General features: G+C 37.7%; 2 protein-coding genes across 5 annotated transcripts; one reads left to right on the top strand and one right to left on the bottom strand.

Annotated features, from left to right (window-relative positions):
* Nucleotides 1-1,629: 1,629 nt before the first annotated feature.
* LOC103716830 (ruBisCO large subunit-binding protein subunit beta, chloroplastic-like) lies at nucleotides 1,630-8,495 on the bottom strand. Of its 2 annotated transcripts, XR_015969290.2 has the most exons (16): nucleotides 8,257-8,377; nucleotides 6,651-6,893; nucleotides 6,422-6,547; nucleotides 5,840-5,977; nucleotides 5,655-5,750; nucleotides 5,246-5,488; nucleotides 4,903-5,137; nucleotides 4,614-4,783; nucleotides 4,433-4,510; nucleotides 4,263-4,334; nucleotides 4,059-4,163; nucleotides 3,809-3,901; nucleotides 3,634-3,726; nucleotides 2,480-2,781; nucleotides 2,120-2,243; nucleotides 1,630-1,985 (listed from the first exon to the last, which is right to left on the bottom strand). XR_015969290.2 is itself a non-coding variant. In XM_008805006.4 (15 exons), exons 2-15 carry the CDS (start codon nucleotides 6,888-6,890, stop codon nucleotides 1,972-1,974), a joined length of 1,827 nt encoding a protein of 608 aa, XP_008803228.2. In that variant the 5' UTR covers nucleotides 6,891-6,893; nucleotides 8,257-8,495; the 3' UTR covers nucleotides 1,630-1,971. The 2 variants fall into 2 exon arrangements, 1 of the variants encoding a protein (XP_008803228.2); XM_008805006.4 differs by lacking the exon at nucleotides 2,480-2,781 and having other exon boundaries at nucleotides 8,257-8,495.
* A 727-nt stretch (nucleotides 8,496-9,222) lies between these two features.
* On the top strand, nucleotides 9,223-19,758 carry LOC103716829 (ERAD-associated E3 ubiquitin-protein ligase HRD1B-like). Of its 3 annotated transcripts, XM_008805005.6 has the most exons (8): nucleotides 9,223-9,471; nucleotides 10,532-11,075; nucleotides 14,098-14,274; nucleotides 14,942-15,091; nucleotides 15,181-15,386; nucleotides 16,612-16,759; nucleotides 18,660-18,909; nucleotides 19,335-19,758. In XM_008805005.6, exons 2-8 carry the CDS (start codon nucleotides 10,543-10,545, stop codon nucleotides 19,515-19,517), a joined length of 1,647 nt encoding a protein of 548 aa, XP_008803227.3. In that variant the 5' UTR covers nucleotides 9,223-9,471; nucleotides 10,532-10,542; the 3' UTR covers nucleotides 19,518-19,758. The 3 variants fall into 3 exon arrangements, with proteins under 3 accessions (XP_008803227.3, XP_088561597.2, XP_088561596.2); XM_088705471.2 differs by lacking the exon at nucleotides 10,532-11,075 and having other exon boundaries at nucleotides 9,364-9,471; XM_088705470.2 differs by lacking the exon at nucleotides 9,223-9,471 and having other exon boundaries at nucleotides 10,722-10,860.
* The last annotated feature ends 280 nt before the right edge of the window (nucleotides 19,759-20,038 follow it).

The following is a 20,038-nucleotide window of genomic DNA, read 5'->3' as shown; positions in this document are numbered from 1 at the left end:
TAGAAGATATTTTCCATATTCTAATAGACTGCCCTCTTACAAAACAAGTGTGGTGTGCATCAGAGAAGATCTCTCGTTAATAAGCTTCCTTCCCCTATCCTATATTCTATGAGGAGGTTCTACCCCGTGGATATGCTCTTTAATAAAACTTTTAGCTTTAGCCGGTCGTGACCAAGAGACCCAACATCCTCGCCGTTTGGCTCTGAAGGAGCCCCAAATCATACGGGCTTGCTTCCACTTCTCATCCTTGTCGTAGAAACTGGACATGAGTGCAGACATAAAGAATCCAAGTAATTGCATATTTACAGCTGAAGTGGGCGCAGAGTACGAAGAGAAACCATGGAAAACATGAAGCAAATGTTCCACAAAGATAGCAAAATGGTGGGTTTGATGCAAAGATTGCTGATAATATGTGAAGTACTGGCGGTGCCGAGTTCATACCAAGTTATAAAGTGATATAGAACAGGAGTTCATACCAAAATGACTCAAAAAAAAAAATTGTTCAGTTGAAAAATGATACAGAATAAGGGGCTTTAGGTTAGAGAAGTTGGATCATACCAAATTGTATGTAGGCTCGGTGTTGGGGACTAAAGCGTGCAAGCTTCAGAATAAGGGCATAACTTTCAAATCATAGGATTTTGGTAATCCAGGACATGATAGAAAGCTTATAATGAGACAAAGCAAACCCAGTTAAGGCATTCAATAGATCAAACTCTAGTTCCATTTTTTCCTATTATTTATCGTCAATCAAAGCTATCCATTGCTGTTTTAGGAATTTCCTACATCAGCAAACTTAGAGAGTCCGATATCAACTGAGATATAATATATAAGTTGACTGGTAGATATAAATTTTTGAAAATTTTGCTATTTCGAGTTGTTTTAATATTTGTTGGTCAATTAAGATTAGAAGTAATGGCGACATATTGACATATTGATCATAATAATATTAAAAATTATTCTCTTTTTGATTTGTTTCCATTATCCATTCAAAAATTATATTCCTTTTTCCTATTCTTGAGGCAATGATGTTCCTCTATAAGCTTTTGCTCCAACAACAAAAGCTGATCATTTTTTGTTGAGGCCAGGATGTCACTGGAGGAACGCAGATGAGCTCAGCCTTGCTGGAAAGGAGAATAGATTTGTCGCGAAAAGTTCACAAAAAAACCGACCGCCGACCACGGCAAGCTCAGGGAGGTGGCGAACAGAGGGAGTTCCAATAGGTGAAGAGAGGGGCAGTGGATAACCTTAGAATAAAGTACTTCACCCTGGTAAGTAGCATTGACTGGCTAACTTTAACAGGTGTTTGAATGGATAATTGAATACTCATGCCTTAACCAAGAGCTATCCAACATCCAACACAACTGCTTCAAACCCATCTATAGACAAGTTAGATCAGGACCTGTCGGACTCGATCTAATTTTTTTTAATAAGATCATCTTCTAAACCCAAATCCAACTCAAGGGTCTAGCAAGGGGCCTAACCAGGTCAGCATAACTGACAAGTCCCACTTGCAGGCCTGAAACCAATCCAACAAGTCCAAATTTGAGTGATGCCAACTAAACAGTTGAGTTTTAACCCCTAAACTACTTAAGTATAACCTCACAATCAAAAAGTGTTAGGCCCTGAATATAATTGTAATGCCCAAATCTGTTAAGCCAGAGTTTTTTAATTGGGCATCATAGCTTCATTCCAATTTACCAAAAGTTGAACAGTCTTCCCCAGGAAATGCTGCTTCAGATTGTTTGCTACAAGTTAATTCTCGATATCCAGGGAAGCCTTTTTAAATGACAGCACAAATTATTTCTAAGCATCAAGCTGCTACGATGATAACCATGTCACTAACCTCACATCACTGATCCAGTTCCAGTGTAAAACAATTTGAATTAAATTTATAAAATGAAAGAGCTCCAAAATTTGCAACTCCAGCATAAAGGATCCTCCTCTGCTTCTTAATCACCATCCCAATCTTAATCAGTACCCATACCCTGGCCACAAACAAGATTTTATAAAAAAAGACATCAGATCAGCAAGCTGGCATCAAACATGGAGGGAAACTCTGGTGCATGTCTGTGCGTGCATGAGAGAGAGAGAGAGATCTTCATGTTGAATAGGCTAGTACCTGAATTATCCATTGGGTTTCCTGCAGGCACAGGCTCAGGCTCCTTGATGTCAACAACCACAACATCCGAGGTGAGGAAGGTCTTGGCGACTGAAGCTGCATGCTCCAAACAGCATCTCACCACCTGTTTTTAAAGAGAGGTAAGTTCAATATCTGTGGCAGAGCAGTTGCCATTTCTTAAGAGCCATACAAGTCAAGCAACTATAGACGAGACTAGATTATAAAGATCAAACCTTTTCCATGACGATATCTCTATTCCATGTTATTTAACAGGATCACATGATTACTAACTAGCCATCAAACACTCAGACGATATAACTTATGAAACACGATGAGAAAAAAATGAGAAGAACATCATACCTTCATGAAACTCTCTCAGCAACCTGAATGCATAACAACCCAAATAATGACTACTCATATGCTCGAACAAGTATATTCGCAACTAACTAGCATCAATTTATAAGCTGCAAGCTGTTAGAGACCAAATCCTTGATTCCTTGTCACAATTCATATCTTCCTCCTTTATCCTGACCCTTTGACAATAATTTGAAGCCAATCCCCAGCCATGTTGTACCTTCACAAGTCTTATCTAACCACAACAGCTAAGCTGGTGCAACGCTAATGCTTCCTTCCTCTAGGACTTGTTTCATTGCCTGAGTTTTCTGGTAAACAAATATAAAACATGTAAATCTGTTTATCTAGATCTATTTTAGTTAAAACTAGTCAATCGAACAGTCCCCTGGTGTCCTCACTTTCACCTCCATTCCTTGCCAGCCTTAACAAGCATTCAGCTTGACATTCTCATTTCTTGAATGTTTTATATAATCTACTCGACCCTCCTTATTATCAGCATTCTGATTGATACAAGACATTATTTGATAAAGAAACAGTGAATTTTGGTAAACTCAAACACTATCCAATATTGGGTTTTAATCATAGAAATGTGTATGCCAACTAGTGCAGTTGGCGAAGTCCTTGGGCTGTGGTACCTAATGACCCAGGTTCAATGCCACCTATGGCTGTGTAGGACGTAATCTCCTCCCTTTACTAGAAAAAGTAAATTATGAATTATAGAAATTAAAAATTTTATCATATGGTTTCACATTATACTGCCATCTGTCATGGGTTATAAATTCTGCACTTTTCAGAGGTCATAAAGCAGGTTTCAACACTTTCGTTTTAAATTAACATACATTGATGATGTTTCTAACTAACGTTGAAATCAAAATAAATCGCATTCATTTATAACCTAACAAAGAAAATAGTAACTTCCAAGAGGACTATTAAGATAGGGGATCAATCCCATGTAACACCAGATAAAGCCCAATTAGTCACTGATGATACCTATTGTAGAGTTGAAATCAAGAATCCTACATAATTTTTCAGATGCGAACAGATGAGTGATCAATCTGTTTCACCTAACAGAACCAAGTACAGAAGTCCACTTGCAACTAAGTTGCACAACTAGCTGTAATAAGATAACAAAAGCAAAGAGTTCAAGAAGGATGACAAACCTTAGTTGGGTCAATAATACCCACAGCCATCAAATCCTCATATTTTCCAGTTGCAGCATTGTAACCATATTTAGGGTTATCACTAGCAAGCACCTGACACAACAAAAACAGTCAAGATGATCCCCACAAGCAGCGAACTAAATGATTCTGTGCATGAATTTCAATGAGCCTGCACCTTCTCAATGACCACACTTCCATTGACACCAGCATTTTTAGCAATCAATTTCAGCGGATAGCTCAAAGCCCTCTTCACTATATCCGCCCCAACCTGCAATGACATCAAGACAAGCAACGTAGCACTCACAATCAATTTGAACATGCATCAGCATTTGCTTTTATTTCTTTGTTGAGAACAGGAAAACAGTTGCCCATGTACTGTAAGTGTTTGATCTGGCAGAGAAGCAAATATTATTCACATTATTAACCTTTTGCTCGTCATTCTCGAGAGTCTCCTTGATGGCATCAACCCTTGCTGCAAGCCTCAAAAGAGTACAGCCACCACCAACAACAATTCCTTCCTCAACAGCAGCCTGAGCACAAAAGCATAAAGAGCATAGGCCTCAATAGATAATGGTGTCGTCAACATTTAGGCCAATTTGAAAACTGGTTCAGCCACCAACAAAATATACCTTTGTAGCATTGAGAGCATCTTCAACTCTCAATTTCTTCTCTTTCAGTTCTGTTTCTGTTTGTGCTCCAACCTACACATTAATCATAGCACATACAAATACACTGCATATAAAGAAAAAGGAAAAAAATCTTAGCAACCGCGATTACCGAGATTATCTATTCAATGTACCTGAATGACAGCAACACCACCAGAGAGTTTTGCTATCCTCTCATTAAGCTTTTCCTTTTCATATTCTTGTTCAGCAGCCTGACAAATGAGATGAAAACAATATCAATATTGGCTTTAAAATCATAGCAAATGTTAGCCCAAAAGTAAATGAAAGATCATCTTCTATACACAATAATCAAACCTCAATCAGATTACGAATCTGTGCAACTCTTTTATTTACTGCTTCCTGTGTGCTCCCATCACCAACTATGGTGGTTGAGTCTTTGGTTAGTACAACCTTTGCAGCAGTACCCAAGACTTCTTTGTCAGCTTTATCCAGTGTTAGCCCAACTTCATCTCTTATTACAGTAGCTGCATCCAACAACCTCCTGTCAGAATATCAGGATAAACGGATAGGTATAATGATGCTAGGATGCAGCAGGAGCATATCTCAATAAAGAATGCCTGTGAACACTGAAAAACATATTAACCTCCAGTCAGTATCGCAATGTCATCAAGGTATTGACTTTTGCGCTCTCCAAATCCAGGGGCTTTGAGTGCAGCAATCTTCAATGCCCCTCTAAGCTTGTTCACAACAAGAGTTGCAAGTGCTTCCTGTTCAATGTCTTCCGCAATTATCAATATAGAATAACCGCCTCTTATGGAATCTTCCAAAACATTGATAAGATCTCTTGCATTTGTAATTTTCTTGTCAACAAGAAGCAACTGAAAATACAAGAGCACATAATAAAAACTCAGATATATGCGAGCCACAGATTACACCAAATGAAAATCATATCAAAATACAAAAATGCTCCGCAGTCAAGTTCAAACCTTGCAATTCTCATATTCAACTGACATTTTTTCACTGTCAGTTACAAAGTAGGGGGAAATATAACCACGATCAAATTGCATTCCCTCCACCACATAAAGGCTGTTCTCTGCACTTTTTCCTTCTTCAAGTGTAACCACCCCCTTCCTACCCACCTTGCTCATAGCCTCAGCTATCATGTTTCCTATTTCATAGTTGTTTCCAGCACTAACTGCAGCTACATCTGCAAGTTCACTGTCTTCAACCTGCAGCATATGATGAAACACATCAAAAACAGGAGCACTTCAAGCCACCGAGAACCAAAAAAATTACTGAACTTGAACCTAGATTAAAACTTGATACTATTGGATTTAAAAAGATTGCTGGAGTTAGCATCTATAATGACAGAACCTGGTAAAATTCTCACTTTACCTCCTTAGACATATTCTTGAGTTCCGACACCAGTGCTTTAGCAGTTTTCTCAATGCCTCGAGTAATCTGAACTGGGTTGGCACCTGCTGCAACCACCTAGACAAATTACAGATATTCAGTTTATCAGAACAAAAATTCATCTACACCAATCAAGTAATTAGGAATTCAGATTTGGGATAGTGTACCTTAACACCTTCAGCAATCAAACCTTGAGCAAGAACAACAGAAGTAGTCGTTCCATCTCCAGCTAAGTCATTAGTCTTTGCAGCAGCTTGCCTTACCAGCTTTGCACCAATATTCTCAACAGGGTCCTCTAGCTCAACCTACAAATTATTATGGTCACAATGCACATTTAAGAACAGGATGCTTTATTGCTATAAGGGACAATGGTTTGAAACACACTGTCTAAAAATGAGAAACAGAAGAAACAAAGCATAAACTACCAAGCAAAAAGAAAGAGAAACTTGATTGTTTTACAAGACAGATGGCAAAATTTCTTTTAAGTGTAACTTAGATGGTTTAGTCACATGAATATGGTGTAAAACACCAGAATTTTTCACAAAGCTAAATTAGAAGGTCAAACAACTGTTCATGGTTCATTGGATAAAGGAATGCACCCTTGGATTGGTTGAAAGTTGAAAGAACTAACAAGGAATTATGTAGGCAACCTAAAATTAATGAGAATGACCTGTTTAAAGTTTGAGCACTTAAGCTGAAATATGGAGTAATCTCAACAAAGGCAGTTTAAATACATGACAGTTACATACCTCTTTGGCCACTGTAACCCCATCATTGACAATTTTAGGGGATCCATATTTGCTCTCCAGAACAACATTTCTGCCTTTTGGACCAAGAGTAACACCAACAAGATCTGCAAGCTTGTTTACGCCAGTCTGAAATGATAGGGAAGGAAAAGGTGGCTTAGCAAAAAGCAACTATCATAAAACACCATCAGTCAGACCAAAATTGCAAACAGATATGCTTCATGAAACCAACTTGCAGCTTTTTAATTGCTGATCCATCCTTGTTAAAGTACAATTCCTTGGCCATCGCACTGATTTTTGAGTTACATCTTTTCTGTAGGCGCACATTCTGCCTCCTGCCACTGATGGAAGTAGATGATATAGAAGCAAGAGAAGAAAATTGGGAAAGCTTTTTAGTAGAAGCCGAAAGCTTGTTTTCCATTGCAAGGCCGCTAGGAGAAGCAAAAGACATGGTGCTGAAAGCTGACACCATTTACTGTCAAAATTATAAAAGAAATTTAGCGGAAGACTCCCAAAGACAGTCATTTACACACAAGTCATAAAAGCACGAACCATTCCATATAGAAGATTATAACCGTGGATTATAACCAAGCAATGCAGAAGGGATACAGATGAAGTGGAATTGTTTAAAAAGCAAAAAAAAAGCAGTTCATATGACAACTTAAAACAAGATAACAAACACAAAATCCAAGACACTATTAAGAGAACTTCAAACAAGATAACAGACACGTCCAATTTAGAAATTGAGAAAAGTTTACATATTTGCACATATGGACCCTGAGAATACGTATCAGGTTTTAGCTGCAATTGCATGATTTAATTACCATGAAACCATTTAAAGCATTCACTAAAACAAGAAAAATTCAAAGTGTTCATCTTTTGATCTAAACAGGCTCAACTACAAAAACACTATGTCTGCCATGGAAAAAATAAGAAACTGTCCAATAATAGAACAAAATTTATTTTGAGGAAAAAAAGGCATTATGCATCTGAGATGTACCATTCACAGGAAATAATCTAAAACCTTGCAAGCTTGTCATCTCAAGTGATCAGTCAAATTATTTCCCATATTTCAATAGTTATTTTCTATTTTTCACTTCCATTGGACAGTGAGCTTCCCAAAAATCACCCACATGGATGAAGCTTTCCTTACTCCACATTTACAAGTCCTGACAAGCGAATATTTTTTTTTAAAAAAATCCTAATTCTCCAGACAAGAAGTTGTTTTACTGCCCAATAGCAGAACTGTGTTTATTATAACTGTGAAAAATAGTGATATACTGCTTTTCCAGGCTAAATAGCAATCACAAAAGATTGGGTATATTCCAACCTTCTCATATGCATTCGTTTTGTTGCAGCTTCATCAGCTCTCATAATCGGTTTTTTTTTCTGATAAAAAATTGGAACAACACTAACATGACTTGTTTTTATTAACTAACTCATGAACAGTGGATAAGAATAGCACGCACAAGTTACGCGCTACCCATTTTATTCCCCAGTTTCTTCTAATTCCAGCAAAGCTACTTTCACAAAACCGCATCTTTTTACATCTAATTGCCAGAAATCGGAGACTGACTCAAGCTTTTAAACGTTAAAATGGAGCTACCCTCGCACTGAAATCCATCACTTTGACATATAAATTGGCAGAAATCCAATCGAAATCATCAAAGATTCGAACTTTTAAGTGAAACGCGAACCAAGCAACAAACCTTAAGCCCTAACCCTAGCACTAATTCCAGACCCGCAATCCCTTAAACACTCAGCATTCCTCGGGGAAAACAAGGCCACGGGAGGCGAAATCGGAGGCGGAGAACTCAAACAAGAGAAAAGAGGAATACCTTAAGACGAATTGGAGGGCTGGTGTTTCGTGGGACTTAGGCGGATAAAGCTCCCTACGAGGCTCACCTATTGCCCTGGAGTCGGCTTCCGGCGAGGGCCGAATGAGGTTTTATAAACGAAAGGGTTTTTGCTTCTCCCTTAACGCTCGCGAAGCTTCGGGAGAATCTGAGCCGTTGGATTTGGAAACGTCCGTATCTTTGGGGCTCGGGGAACAATCTAGAAGGCCGAGGATGTCCGCATCCATGAGCTTCCTTGAACGGGGTTTAGACCAGACGCTGTAATAGAGTTGCCGATTTTGGAAGAAAGTCATCTTAGATCCTATGGATCCTATAATGCTTGCCATATTTAGCATACAACTTGCGGCTTGATTCATCGTGGTCTCGATCTTTCTCAGCTTCAACCCTCGCCTTTCTCCTCGTTCATGGCCTCCACCTACCTCTCCTCCCACGACTCGCGACCTCTAAATAACCAAATGCTCTGAGCCATTTTCATCTGCATCCATCTCTCTAACTTACTGCAATACAAAATGATTACCCTAAACAACCCCTACATGTGATGGAGTTTTGTTGGCTCATATAGTTTTGCTTAACTCTATCCATTTATATTTAAATAATAATTTGATAAGATATTAATAGAATGTCAATATATAAACTATAAAAATATAATATTTTTTTGAAAATATTGAATATAGAAGTAAGAAAAAAAATTACAAAAATAATATTATAAGAATGATAGTCGGATTGGACCGGATGTAGATTAAATTGAATATAAGATAGATCAAAAATTTGCCAATCTAAATCTGATCTACTGAATTAAAAATTTAGATCTAAATCTGATTATTTTGTTGAAATAAGTAGTAGGGAATGAACCAAGCAAATTAAGTGGTTAAGCATTGCCAAACCTGTTAATATCTGCTACGTCTGCTCGCTGGTGATTTATTGAGGTTTATGCCCCGTTTAATCACCGGCCCTTCCACGTTGCACGACAACTAGTGATATCTGGACTCTCTCCGGCTAGCTTGATACACGCGTCAGTTTTTGATTCGTTCGGACACGCAGCTCTTTTCGGAGAAAGTGGGGCGATCCAAAATTCCCAGGTCTTCTCTTCGCTTTCTCATCTGACCTAGGGTTTCACTTGGCGGCCTATCTCTCGGCTCGATCCCGGTGGATGGTGGCAGGCCGGTGCGGCTTCTAAGGGTTCGGCAACCAATTGATGTGAGTTCTTCTCCCTCCTTTCCAATCTCCTCTCTTTCTTCTTGTCCCTCCCTTGAAGATGCCTCTTTTTCCGGATCTTTTCTTCGGTCTTTCTTGTTAAAAACAAAACTATAACGTTGACATGTTGTCATGGGTAAGAAAGTGCAGATTATTATTAAATCATGACAAATTGGAGCTAAAATTGAAAGATCCCATAATACAAATGTTGTTCCATTAGATAAGATATAATTTGTTGCTTGCGGCTATCGTAAATTGTGAATGTTTAAGGTGCCTAGTAGAGAGGGTGATTTTTTTCTCTCTTAGTATCTGGGGTTTTGTGTTTCTGGTCATCATACTTTGATTATATTTGATTACGAAGGATAGGGTTGTCGTTAATCCAGTGATTTCTGATGGATTATTGAATTTTGGGTGTTGGGTGTTTGGAAGGAAGGAAAAAGATGAGTTCTGGGAATTTCTTGAGATTTTTTTTTGGATATTTACTCGTCTTCATAATTAACTTTACATTGATATTAAAATATCTTTGTTGTGTGTCTTCTTATTTTGAATTGGTTACAATATTTAAATTTTTTTTAAAGATTAGTTCCACCAAGGCTTGCATTATGTTGATCATATTGGTGTTTATCGTTGTGGTCAAATTCTCAACATTGTGATTTTGGTATTGAAGTTTCATGCTCTATATTGATAGTTTAATTAATCAGGGTGCATGAGCACTTGCATTGTTGAAGAAATTAGATCATGACAAATTGGATCATAGCAAAACTTGAATGTTAACAAGAAAGAGTGCAGGCAATGACTGGAACAAGGGTTGGGAGATCCCATAAAACAAATCTTGTTCTTTTAGATAAGATATAATTTGTTTTTTGTGTCTATTTTAATATGTAAAATGTTTGATGCGCCTAGTAAGTGGGTAATGACTTTTTTATATATTACAGGACCATGGTTTTGGTTTGCATTGTTTGATTGACATAACTTCAGGGATTAAATTTGTTAGCTATTTGTTTCCTCAAACAAAAAGAAAAAGAAGATAGTCAGTTATCTGATAAGGTTCTTTTGGTAACAGATTTTGCAGAAATGGTGAGGCTCCAAACATATGCTGGGTTCAGTTTCCTGGCCACCATTACAGCAATATATTATGCATTTAACAGCAGAGGGCAATTTTACCCAGCTATGGTGTATCTCTCCACCTCAAAGATCTGTTTTGTGCTTCTTTTGAACATGGGTCTGGTCATCATGTGTATAATGTGGCAGTTAGTCAAGCGTTTGTTTCTTGGTTCTCTTAGAGAGGCAGAAGTTGAGAGGTTGAATGAACAATCGTGGAGGGAGGTTATGGAGATCCTTTTTGCTATCACCATATTCCGGCAAGATTTTTCTGTATCTTTTCTTGCAATGGTAACGGCTCTTCTATTGATCAAAGCCTTGCACTGGTTGGCTCAAAAGAGAGTTGAATATATTGAGATGACTCCATCTGTACCTATGCTGTCTCACATTCGCGTAGTATCTTTCATGGGGTTTCTTCTCATTCTAGATTGTCTTTTCTTGTATAATTCTTTGAAGTCCTTGATACAGACACGACAAGCATCAGTTGCTCTCTTCTTTTCATTTGAGTAAGCTATTCAAGTCCTATTAGCTGTTGTCACAAAAGCTTCATGCAATTTTCTTGGTATTTCTTAGTTGTGCTGTAAATGCAATTTTCCAACTGTTAGCTGATTTATTTCTGCTTGTCATCTCTCTGTAGGACTCAGTAAATCTGTTTGTATGGACATCCCAAGCTTTATCCATTTAATAAGCTAATCATATTTATTTTTCAGGGTGAAAATCGAACTTAAAAGGTCTACTAGATAGTCTAATAAAAAAGGTATATTATAATTGACTTACCAGTAGTCCTTGCAGACAATTTCAGGACAATATGAAACAATTAATGGAAGCCATTCATAATATTGCCAACTATAATGCAACATGCAGTTTTCCTAATCTGAGATAAATAGCTATTTTATAGCATAGTCTAGCATTTCACTTGCCTATGTGTTCTTTGTTGATTGATTATTCACTTAGTTGGTTTTCAGTATCGAGAGTGTTAACTTCTGCTCCTCCTCCTCCTTTGAAGGCCCAAGGGAGTTGCAAGATAATAGTATAAGCTTTGGGGCTTAGACTTGTGAGCAAAGAATGTAAGAGTCCCCCTCGTCCTCCTTTTTTAAAGACCCAAGGGAGTTAGAAAATAATTGTGTAAGCTTTGGGGTTTAGAATTGTGAATGAAGAACGTGAGAGTCCTAGTTTTGTAGACATTTGGCTTGGGTTTCTCCTTGCAAGATAATATTATAAGCTTAGGGTCTAAGACATGAAGATTGTGAGAGCAGGTTTCATAGACATTTAGCATGGTTCCATGTGTTAAGATGCATTGAAATGTATGGATAATTAACCTTGAAAATTTCTGTGTAGTATAAGGGATAAAAAGATATACACATATACACACAAACACCTGTACTGGGTTAAATCTAGTGTTCTATGGTTCTCAGAAACTAAAGTGAACAATGACAAATTTTCCATTCGAATATTGTTAACAAAAGGGACATGAGGTTGGAATCCAAGATCATTGAAAAGATCAAGATAGATGTGGTAAATCCTAGTCATGTGAAATAAAAACCAGAGGAAGGACAAAGATAGTCAATTAATAGAGTTCTTGCTGTCTGGAGGGTAGGTTGGCTTTTGATGGTCTTTAGTTTGCTTTATGGTTCTCATCATCCTAGCAATAATGCTTGTTTTTGAGGGATTTGGATTGTTCTGGGAGGAAGGGTGGTTCTTTGTTTATTGATTGAGGTTTTAAAATCAGATGATTCTCTTACAAGATAGAGGGTGTGTGTTGTTTGAGTAGAAGTATGGGTTGTTTATCTAATTTTATCAAGTACAATGGTCATCTTGATCTCTATTTTCATTGCAAATAAATATATCTAGAGTAACCTGTGAAGTGATCATTTGATAATGAAGATCTCATTATTTATTATTATTGAAGATGGGGATCAATTTTTGTTTGTCTATTAATGGAGGCAACTTCTAATGATTTCTTATCATGTTTTGTTTATCTAGGATTCGAGTGGTGATGAGTAGAGGCCTCTGTTGCGTGGACTTGAATAGGTTCAGCATTGGTAGAGATATCTTGATTAGAAGTTTGAGAGAGGAAGCATATGCATGAAGGAAAGCCTATGGAGATGTGGATTTTAAATAGGATGGAAGACGGAATCTGTTGGTAGGACGTATAAGAGGGATGTAGTCACCCTGGGAGATATTGGATGGTGAGGTAGCTTATTAGTTGGAAGATGGGGTGGTTGTGAAGGGAGGATAGTTCGGAGGCAAACTTCTCTAATATTTGAATATTAAATGCCACAATAGTGTAGGCAGTTTATTGGGTTCATTAATTTCTCTAGCTATTGCCCCTGTGTGAAACTCAATACCTTAATTGATGAGACTGATTAGTTAACCACAGTGAAGCAAGATGATATTTGAAAGCCTTAAAATTATAATTATGGAGATGGGAGGACTAGAGGAAGTTGAAGAGTGGAAAAAGTAGGATAAATTGATGACAGTCTGTTGAGATGGTATGTCCTTCTAAGAAATGCATGAATGTAGCCAATATGGAGGGGGTCGAGTGCAACCAACACTCCAAAAATATATACTGGAGTATTTTATGGCATGATGATGTGACAATGAATACTTCTATGATGAAGAATGTGCTTTAAATAGAAGTTCACTAAAATTGTTCATAGTGATGAAATATTGAATCTCATTATTTTAATGTTTGTATGACCATAAGCTGAATAGTGTCCTGTAACAGGAGTGTTGGTAGAACAAGATGTAGAAATCGATCACCAGATTGATGGGACATGGCTTGTTGGTTATGTTGATAAATGATTTCCATTCATGGTAACTTCACATACAATTATTTGGATTTATACTGTCCAATTGTTGTGCTGGTGTGACCTCTTAATTGGCCTTATGTTTGTCTTGATCTCATGCTTTATTGACCAAATGATCAGTTGAAGATGATCCTTTGTCAAAAGCTTGGCTTTTTAACCTGTTAAATGGATATTAGTTGATTCAGAGGTATTGTTGCTAAATTTCTTCTATTATTCTGTGGATTGTGGAACTTGACGTATATTTGTATTTTATATGATGCTCTTTCCCAACGAAAATGGAAGGGGCTGTATCACATCGAGATGTCGATTTGTTTTCCGCTCCAAATGAGATGGGGAATTAGTCATCTCTGTCCCTTCATCTTTCTGAATTGAATCGAGGCCCGGCCCGGCTCATAGAAGAAAAGTTGGAGCAAATCAACCCTTTTTTATTTTAGTTGTTTGGTGAAGAAGAAAAACCTATCTTTCTATCAGCTAGCCTTGGCATCACTGAAAAAGAAAGCATTGTCAATTTTCTAAAGGGAATACAAAGATGTGTTTGCTTGGACTTACGATGAGATGCCTGGTTTAAGTACTGTGCGATATCTCTTACTGGACTTATTGATAAATGTTTTCTGTCCTTGCCAATCACCTTGTGGAAAGTTTACTTTTTAGATACTGTAATTAAAAGTCTTTTATTTTATTGGGATTGCATAGCTAATTGTAGTTTATTTTATTTCAGATATACAATTCTAGCAACAACGACTGTGTCAATGTTTGTCAAATATGTTTTCTATGTGAGTGACATGCTTATGGAAGGGCAGTGGGAAAGGAAGGCTGTCTATACTTTTTACCTGGAACTTGTTCGAGACCTTCTTCACCTGTCTCTGTATATATTCTTCTTCCTAGTCATCTTCTTGTAAGTATCTTTTATCGTTGGGTTCAGTGTTTGGACATAAATAGACTGTGTGCTGCAATATTATATATGCCTCTGATAGAAAGAAACATGTTTTCCATTCTTGCGATTAATGTATTCAGACTTGGTTACATGATTGAAATGCAAAGACTATAGAACATCATATAAACAATTAAGTTTTCTAAATTAATTTCTGCTCCTCTTCATTACAAGTAGTTCTAGACTTCTGGCACACTCAATTCAAATTTGGAAGGCCTGGCTTTTTTTCTTGTCAGTCTCATTTTTTGTTGTCTTCCATTATAAATATCCTAATTAATTGCAAAAACATTAGCTGATGCTATTCTAGTTGATCTGACTCAATTCATTATTTATGCATAAGGAAATTTTTCTGCTTTTCCTGGAGTTAATGCATATATGGATACTTTTTTTATTTTTTATCAAATAATTTACTCATGCCTATGAAAATCATCTTTCTTTTCTTTTCTTTTTTCATTTGTAATTTTCATAAACAACCCACAAATGCTTGTACGAATTTTGTTAACCATTTTGTTTTTTTAGTTATTTTTTAAAGGAGCTTTAAGCAATTGATTTAGTTTGCATTTCTAGATGCTATCTTGCGATTTTTTCTTTTGAAGGGTTATTTTAATTGTATGTTGGGTGTTTATATCAGGAACTATGGTATCCCATTGCACTTGATTCGTGAGCTCTATGAGACATTCCGCAATTTCAGAATCCGTGTTGCTGATTATATTCGTTATCGCAAAATCACATCGAATATGAATGAACGCTTCCCAGATGCAACACCAGAGGAGCTTAATGCGTAAACCCTTCACTTCAATTTCATTATAATTTCTAATTTTATTATTTTACTACTGTAACAGTTAGAACTTTAATTTACCGCAAATACAGAAGTGATGCGACATGCATAATATGTCGTGAGGAGATGGTGACAGCCAAGAGGTTGGTCTGTGGACACCTTTTTCATGTGCATTGCCTAAGATCTTGGTTAGAGCGGCAGCATACTTGCCCTACATGCAGAGCCTTGGTTGTTCCTCCTGAAAACAGGCCAGCTGGATCTCGCCAACAGGGAGCTCCATCAGAATTTCGTCAGACTGGTAAAACTTCTGATCTCCTATCTTTAATAGCCATGATTGTTTAGCTTCCATGCACCAAATGGATAAACCTTCAACTTGAGAAGTACAAAAATTTCGCACACAGAAGGCGTCAGGTGGTGACATCTTTTAGGTGGGAAGCAATGAGAGAGGTGTATAATTGTAGTTTGTAGGATGAGGGAAAGGTTGGCCATTTTTTTCCATTATTTAATAGTAGACCTGGCACATGTGATGCATGTGAGAGGTGGATGGCTGTGCTTCCCAAATCTGAGCAAATGCTTTTATTATTTTTCTTAATTTATTAGAAATTTATCTCCCAATTTGGGAAGGTGCACATCTTTTGTTTCTCTCCTTTCAATAACATAACTTGGTGGGCTCTATTTATTTAAGATGAGTGTTGTAAAGATAAGCATAACTTAGGAGAGTAGTTTGAAGACAAGAGCAGCAGGGTGGATATGCTGAGACACAGGCAGGTCGAATGGAAGTGAAAGAGTTCGGGTTTAATATCAGAATAGATAGGCAGAAATACCATGCAGTTTTCAATGAACTGGCTTGTTTTCTCATTTCCTTTGCCCCCAGAACAACTTCTGCTCACCATCCAGTCCAATGATGTTGCTGCTTGGATAGGGAACTAGTCAAACCACACTACAGCAATGATCTCTACATGTCTTTTATTATTATAGTCTTCAGCCAACTCTGTCCAATTTTATAATCCATCTTTGTTAGCATATCTAGAAATTATTGTAGCTAGTCTGTTTCATCTGTTTGTTGTCTAGTTTTTCTTGCATATCGAAGTCCCTGTAGATTTCAGCTATGATTAAAATGTATAGGCATTCAGTTGTTTAGGTTAGGTTTCCTAGTTCTAGATTTTTTTAGCCCAAATTTGGAGGAAATCTATACCATCAATAAATAGCAGAGCTTTACCTATTGAGTTCCACTGCCATGTACCTTTTATAAAGTCTGTTGAAGAAGACATCCCATACAATATATGCCTGTACTCTCAAGCTGATTCCTGTAATTTCTGGAATCAAGTATGAAGTGTCCTAGCCTTGTCTTTGTAGACGGCTATAAACACACTTTCGTTTAAAATTTCTAGAATAAGTTGATTGACTTTGGCTTGTATGAGTTTGTGGATACTTTTGCTTGTTGTGCATGTTTTTAAAGCAAGATGAGAGTTAGCCTTTGGTCATTGTTGTGCGAACACATGAATGTTTATTTATATATGCAGGACCTGCAGTGGCTGGCACATCTACTCAGGACCCTGACAGCTGTGAGGTGGGTGACAATATAAGCCAGCACCAGAAAAGGCTTCGAGCTGCTGCCTTGGCTGCTTCATTATACGAGAAGTCATTTGCTCCAGCAAACACAGTCGTCTGGTGAGAATCATTATTTTTGAAAGCATTTAGTATGAACTAATTATAATGCATGTGGAGATGCCTGACTGTTAAAATAAGTGGAACATAAAATAGTCTGATTTATAGTCAATAAAATCACCATGCTCAACCGAGTGACCCAATCCATAACAACGTGAAAAACTGGACATGTAAATTAGTCCTCTACACTGCTAAAAAGGACATGAATGGTCCATGTAAGAACAAAGCTAAGGTTGACCAACCAAACGTGCATTCACTAACTTAAATTTGGTACAATGAACTCAAACTTGAGCTAGTCCAACCTAATCTAATCAAAGCAAGTGTAAGATGGCTATCATTGATCGCATCTAAATAGTAGATGCATCAAGTAAATAAGATAAATAAATTCAAGTCAGGTTAAAGTGAATCCATCTGTCTCCAACTTATGATAGTTCAAGTTGGAGAATCTTGCCACGGCTCAATTTATTTTTTGATAGAAAATTGGGTGACCCATCTATTCATAGAACAACTCAATTTATCAGTCCATTTTTTTTTTAACTTGATTTGGCCCATTGACCAAGTTGGCTTATGGACTTGAAGGGGCAACCCATCCAATAGAACAGATATTAACAGTAACCATACTATAAAATATAAGACTTCAAATATATAATTCTTAGAACACCCAGTCCCTTGCTTTCTGTTTGACATTCAGGCCCTTCTAGATCTAATCACCACATTCTTGTGAGAGTGTGATTTTACTTGTTTTCCAGAGCATTTGAACTACCCAACAGCATGAGGCAAAAGTTGGAGTGAGAGCCAAAGAGAGATACAGGGAGTTGGAACTCAAGTGCCTTCAGCATGAGGCTGGAATGAAAAAAGAATCATTTGTATCATTGAAAGTGGACTTACTGTGTCTATGTTGAGAATTCATGGAGCGGGGGAGAGGTTTTCCTGAGTGCAATTGTTTTAGGATTATATTCCTAGAATGCTCCTATGCTGTGTTTACCTTATAAAATAAGATATACAATACACCTTCCGTGGGGAGATGCAATGAGGGGAAAAACTCTCCGGTTTGGACCCTTTTTCATTGAGGACTCATGCAAGTCCTTGTTGGTTAATCCTACACACGCATAACCTCATTGATATACGCTACCTCGTCATGGGGAGATGTGGTGAGGGACAGGAAATCTCTCTCCAGTTCTTGTTTGTTGATCTCAAAAAGAAAAGAGTTGTTAAGGATTTTTTCAGTCATATAAAATTACCAAAACTTATAGGAGTATTTTAGATTATAAAAATTACTGAAAGGTTAATTTTGAGAATGGGATCCATGGTAGAGAAGTGCACGGTAGCAGGATTCATGGCAAGGGAGCCTCTCATCATTGGATCCCTGACAGAGAAGCACCTTGCTGCTGAATCTGTGGTAGAGGGTTTTTATCCTCCCTCTTCTTCCCCCTTTTCTTCTTCTTTCTTCCTCTTCTCCTCTCTTCTTCCTTCCTCTTTTTCTCCTCTCTGCTTCTTTTTCTTTTGACTTGGAACTGAGGGATTTGGAAACATGAGAGAAGGATCTGGAACCATGAAGACTTTATAACAGGGAGAGGTGAACCTAAAGGAGAGTGGGGAATGATCCAGTCCAACCACTGTCGACCCGTGGTTGGACTGGTAACCATTGACCCGGCCTCAATAATGGGTCAGTCAAGCTGGGTCAACAGTTTCTAAACACCGAGCAGTGACTATGGTTAATTGGCTTTGTTTTGGTATTGTTACAACTGGAATTTAGAGACTTATTATAGCTTAAGTCATTAATAAAAGCAGTGGGCTATTCTCACCCCCTGTATAATTTTCCCTCGGTATACTTGCTATTGCTGTTTTAAGTGGGTGAAAAGTTGAATAGCTCATCAGGTAATTCTCATATCTATTTTTTCAGGTCTTCAGATTATGCTTTGCAGCCCCAGATGAATATTCCACAAATGGAGAAGCAATCGACTGGTGAAGCAGCAGCTTCTGGACAACCGCAGCAGCACCAACCTCCCTTTCAAAGCCAATACACTTCGACATCCATGCCTTCTCAGGCACCTAACTCCAGTGTTACTTTCCATCAGAATTCAGCTGGCAATCCAGATCTGCAACATTCACTATTGAAGGCACAGGAAAATCTTATTCAGAGTCAGATTGAGGTAACAAATTTTATACCAATACAATCTACAGCTATTGTTGTCTTGTCGTATTGCGAGTCACAATAACTGGTATTATATTCAATAACACCTTGCAAAATATGATACTGTATTCCCATACTAATAGATATGACCAAAATTGCATATATTGACTTTAAAAAAGATTTTCATGCATTTTTTTTGGAAAGCCCCTACATTGATTCCATGTTGGAATAGAAATACACATACAGACTTTTTGATTTAGAACATAAATAGGGCTTCATTCTCAACCAGCTGCGTGTGTTTTGGCATCCACTGAATGAATCTCATATACTATTGTAATGCTCATTTTGGTTTGATTGCTTCATTCTATTGTTTGCCTTCTCTGTATGCTGGATCTCCATAGTGTCTTGTGGTTGAAACCTCTTTTTCTTTCATTTCTTTGCCAGTTTCTGCAAGCCCAGCTGCAATATCTACAGCAGCAGCAGAAGGCAGATCATAAGGTGAACTGTGGAGATGCAGTTCCTGCTGCCACTGATTACAAGGGAAAGGCTGTTGCTGCGTCAAATTCTTCTGCATCTATGGCTGATTGTGGTCGACATGGGGAGATGGAAGATGCTGACACGGATTAAAATACTGGAGAGAGGGCTGGGAGGGATTAGGACATTCAAAAATGGAGTAGGGAGCTCAGCTTGGATGAAAGTATCCAAGCTTTTGGTACAGAAATCCATGTATTGACAGATTTTTGTTGTTGTTTTTAGTGATTCCTTGTGTATATCGAAGCTAGGTTGCGCATACCGACCTTATATTCTCAATCCTGGCAGCATTGTTCATCCTTACTATGATAATAATTGGTTTCTATTTTTGCTGCTATGATAATCCTTGATAACGTTCTAACGAAATTTAGCATGTCCTGAAGACTTAGTAATCATGCCATTTCAAAGATTAGTAATTGATCACTTTTATGACTTCTCTTTCAGCTTATCAAATTGGCAAGAAGCTCACCTCCTCTTCCTGCTCCTCTTCGTCTGGTCTTCTGCTGCTGCTTCTCCTCTTAATTCTTCTCCTTTTTCCTTCCCCTCCTGTTTCTTTTTCTCATTCTCTTTCCCCTTCTCCTCCTCCTTGTGCTCCTCCTCCTTGGTGGTGGTCTTCT

This window comes from Phoenix dactylifera, chromosome 10, assembly GCF_051530095.1.
Source record: "Phoenix dactylifera cultivar Ajwa chromosome 10, Ajwa_hap1_PhDact_Kaust_v1.1, whole genome shotgun sequence".
Taxonomy (NCBI): Eukaryota; Viridiplantae; Streptophyta; class Magnoliopsida; order Arecales; family Arecaceae; genus Phoenix; species Phoenix dactylifera.
The sequence above is the reverse complement of the archived record's forward strand: the minus strand, read 5'-3'. Positions and strand labels throughout refer to the sequence as shown.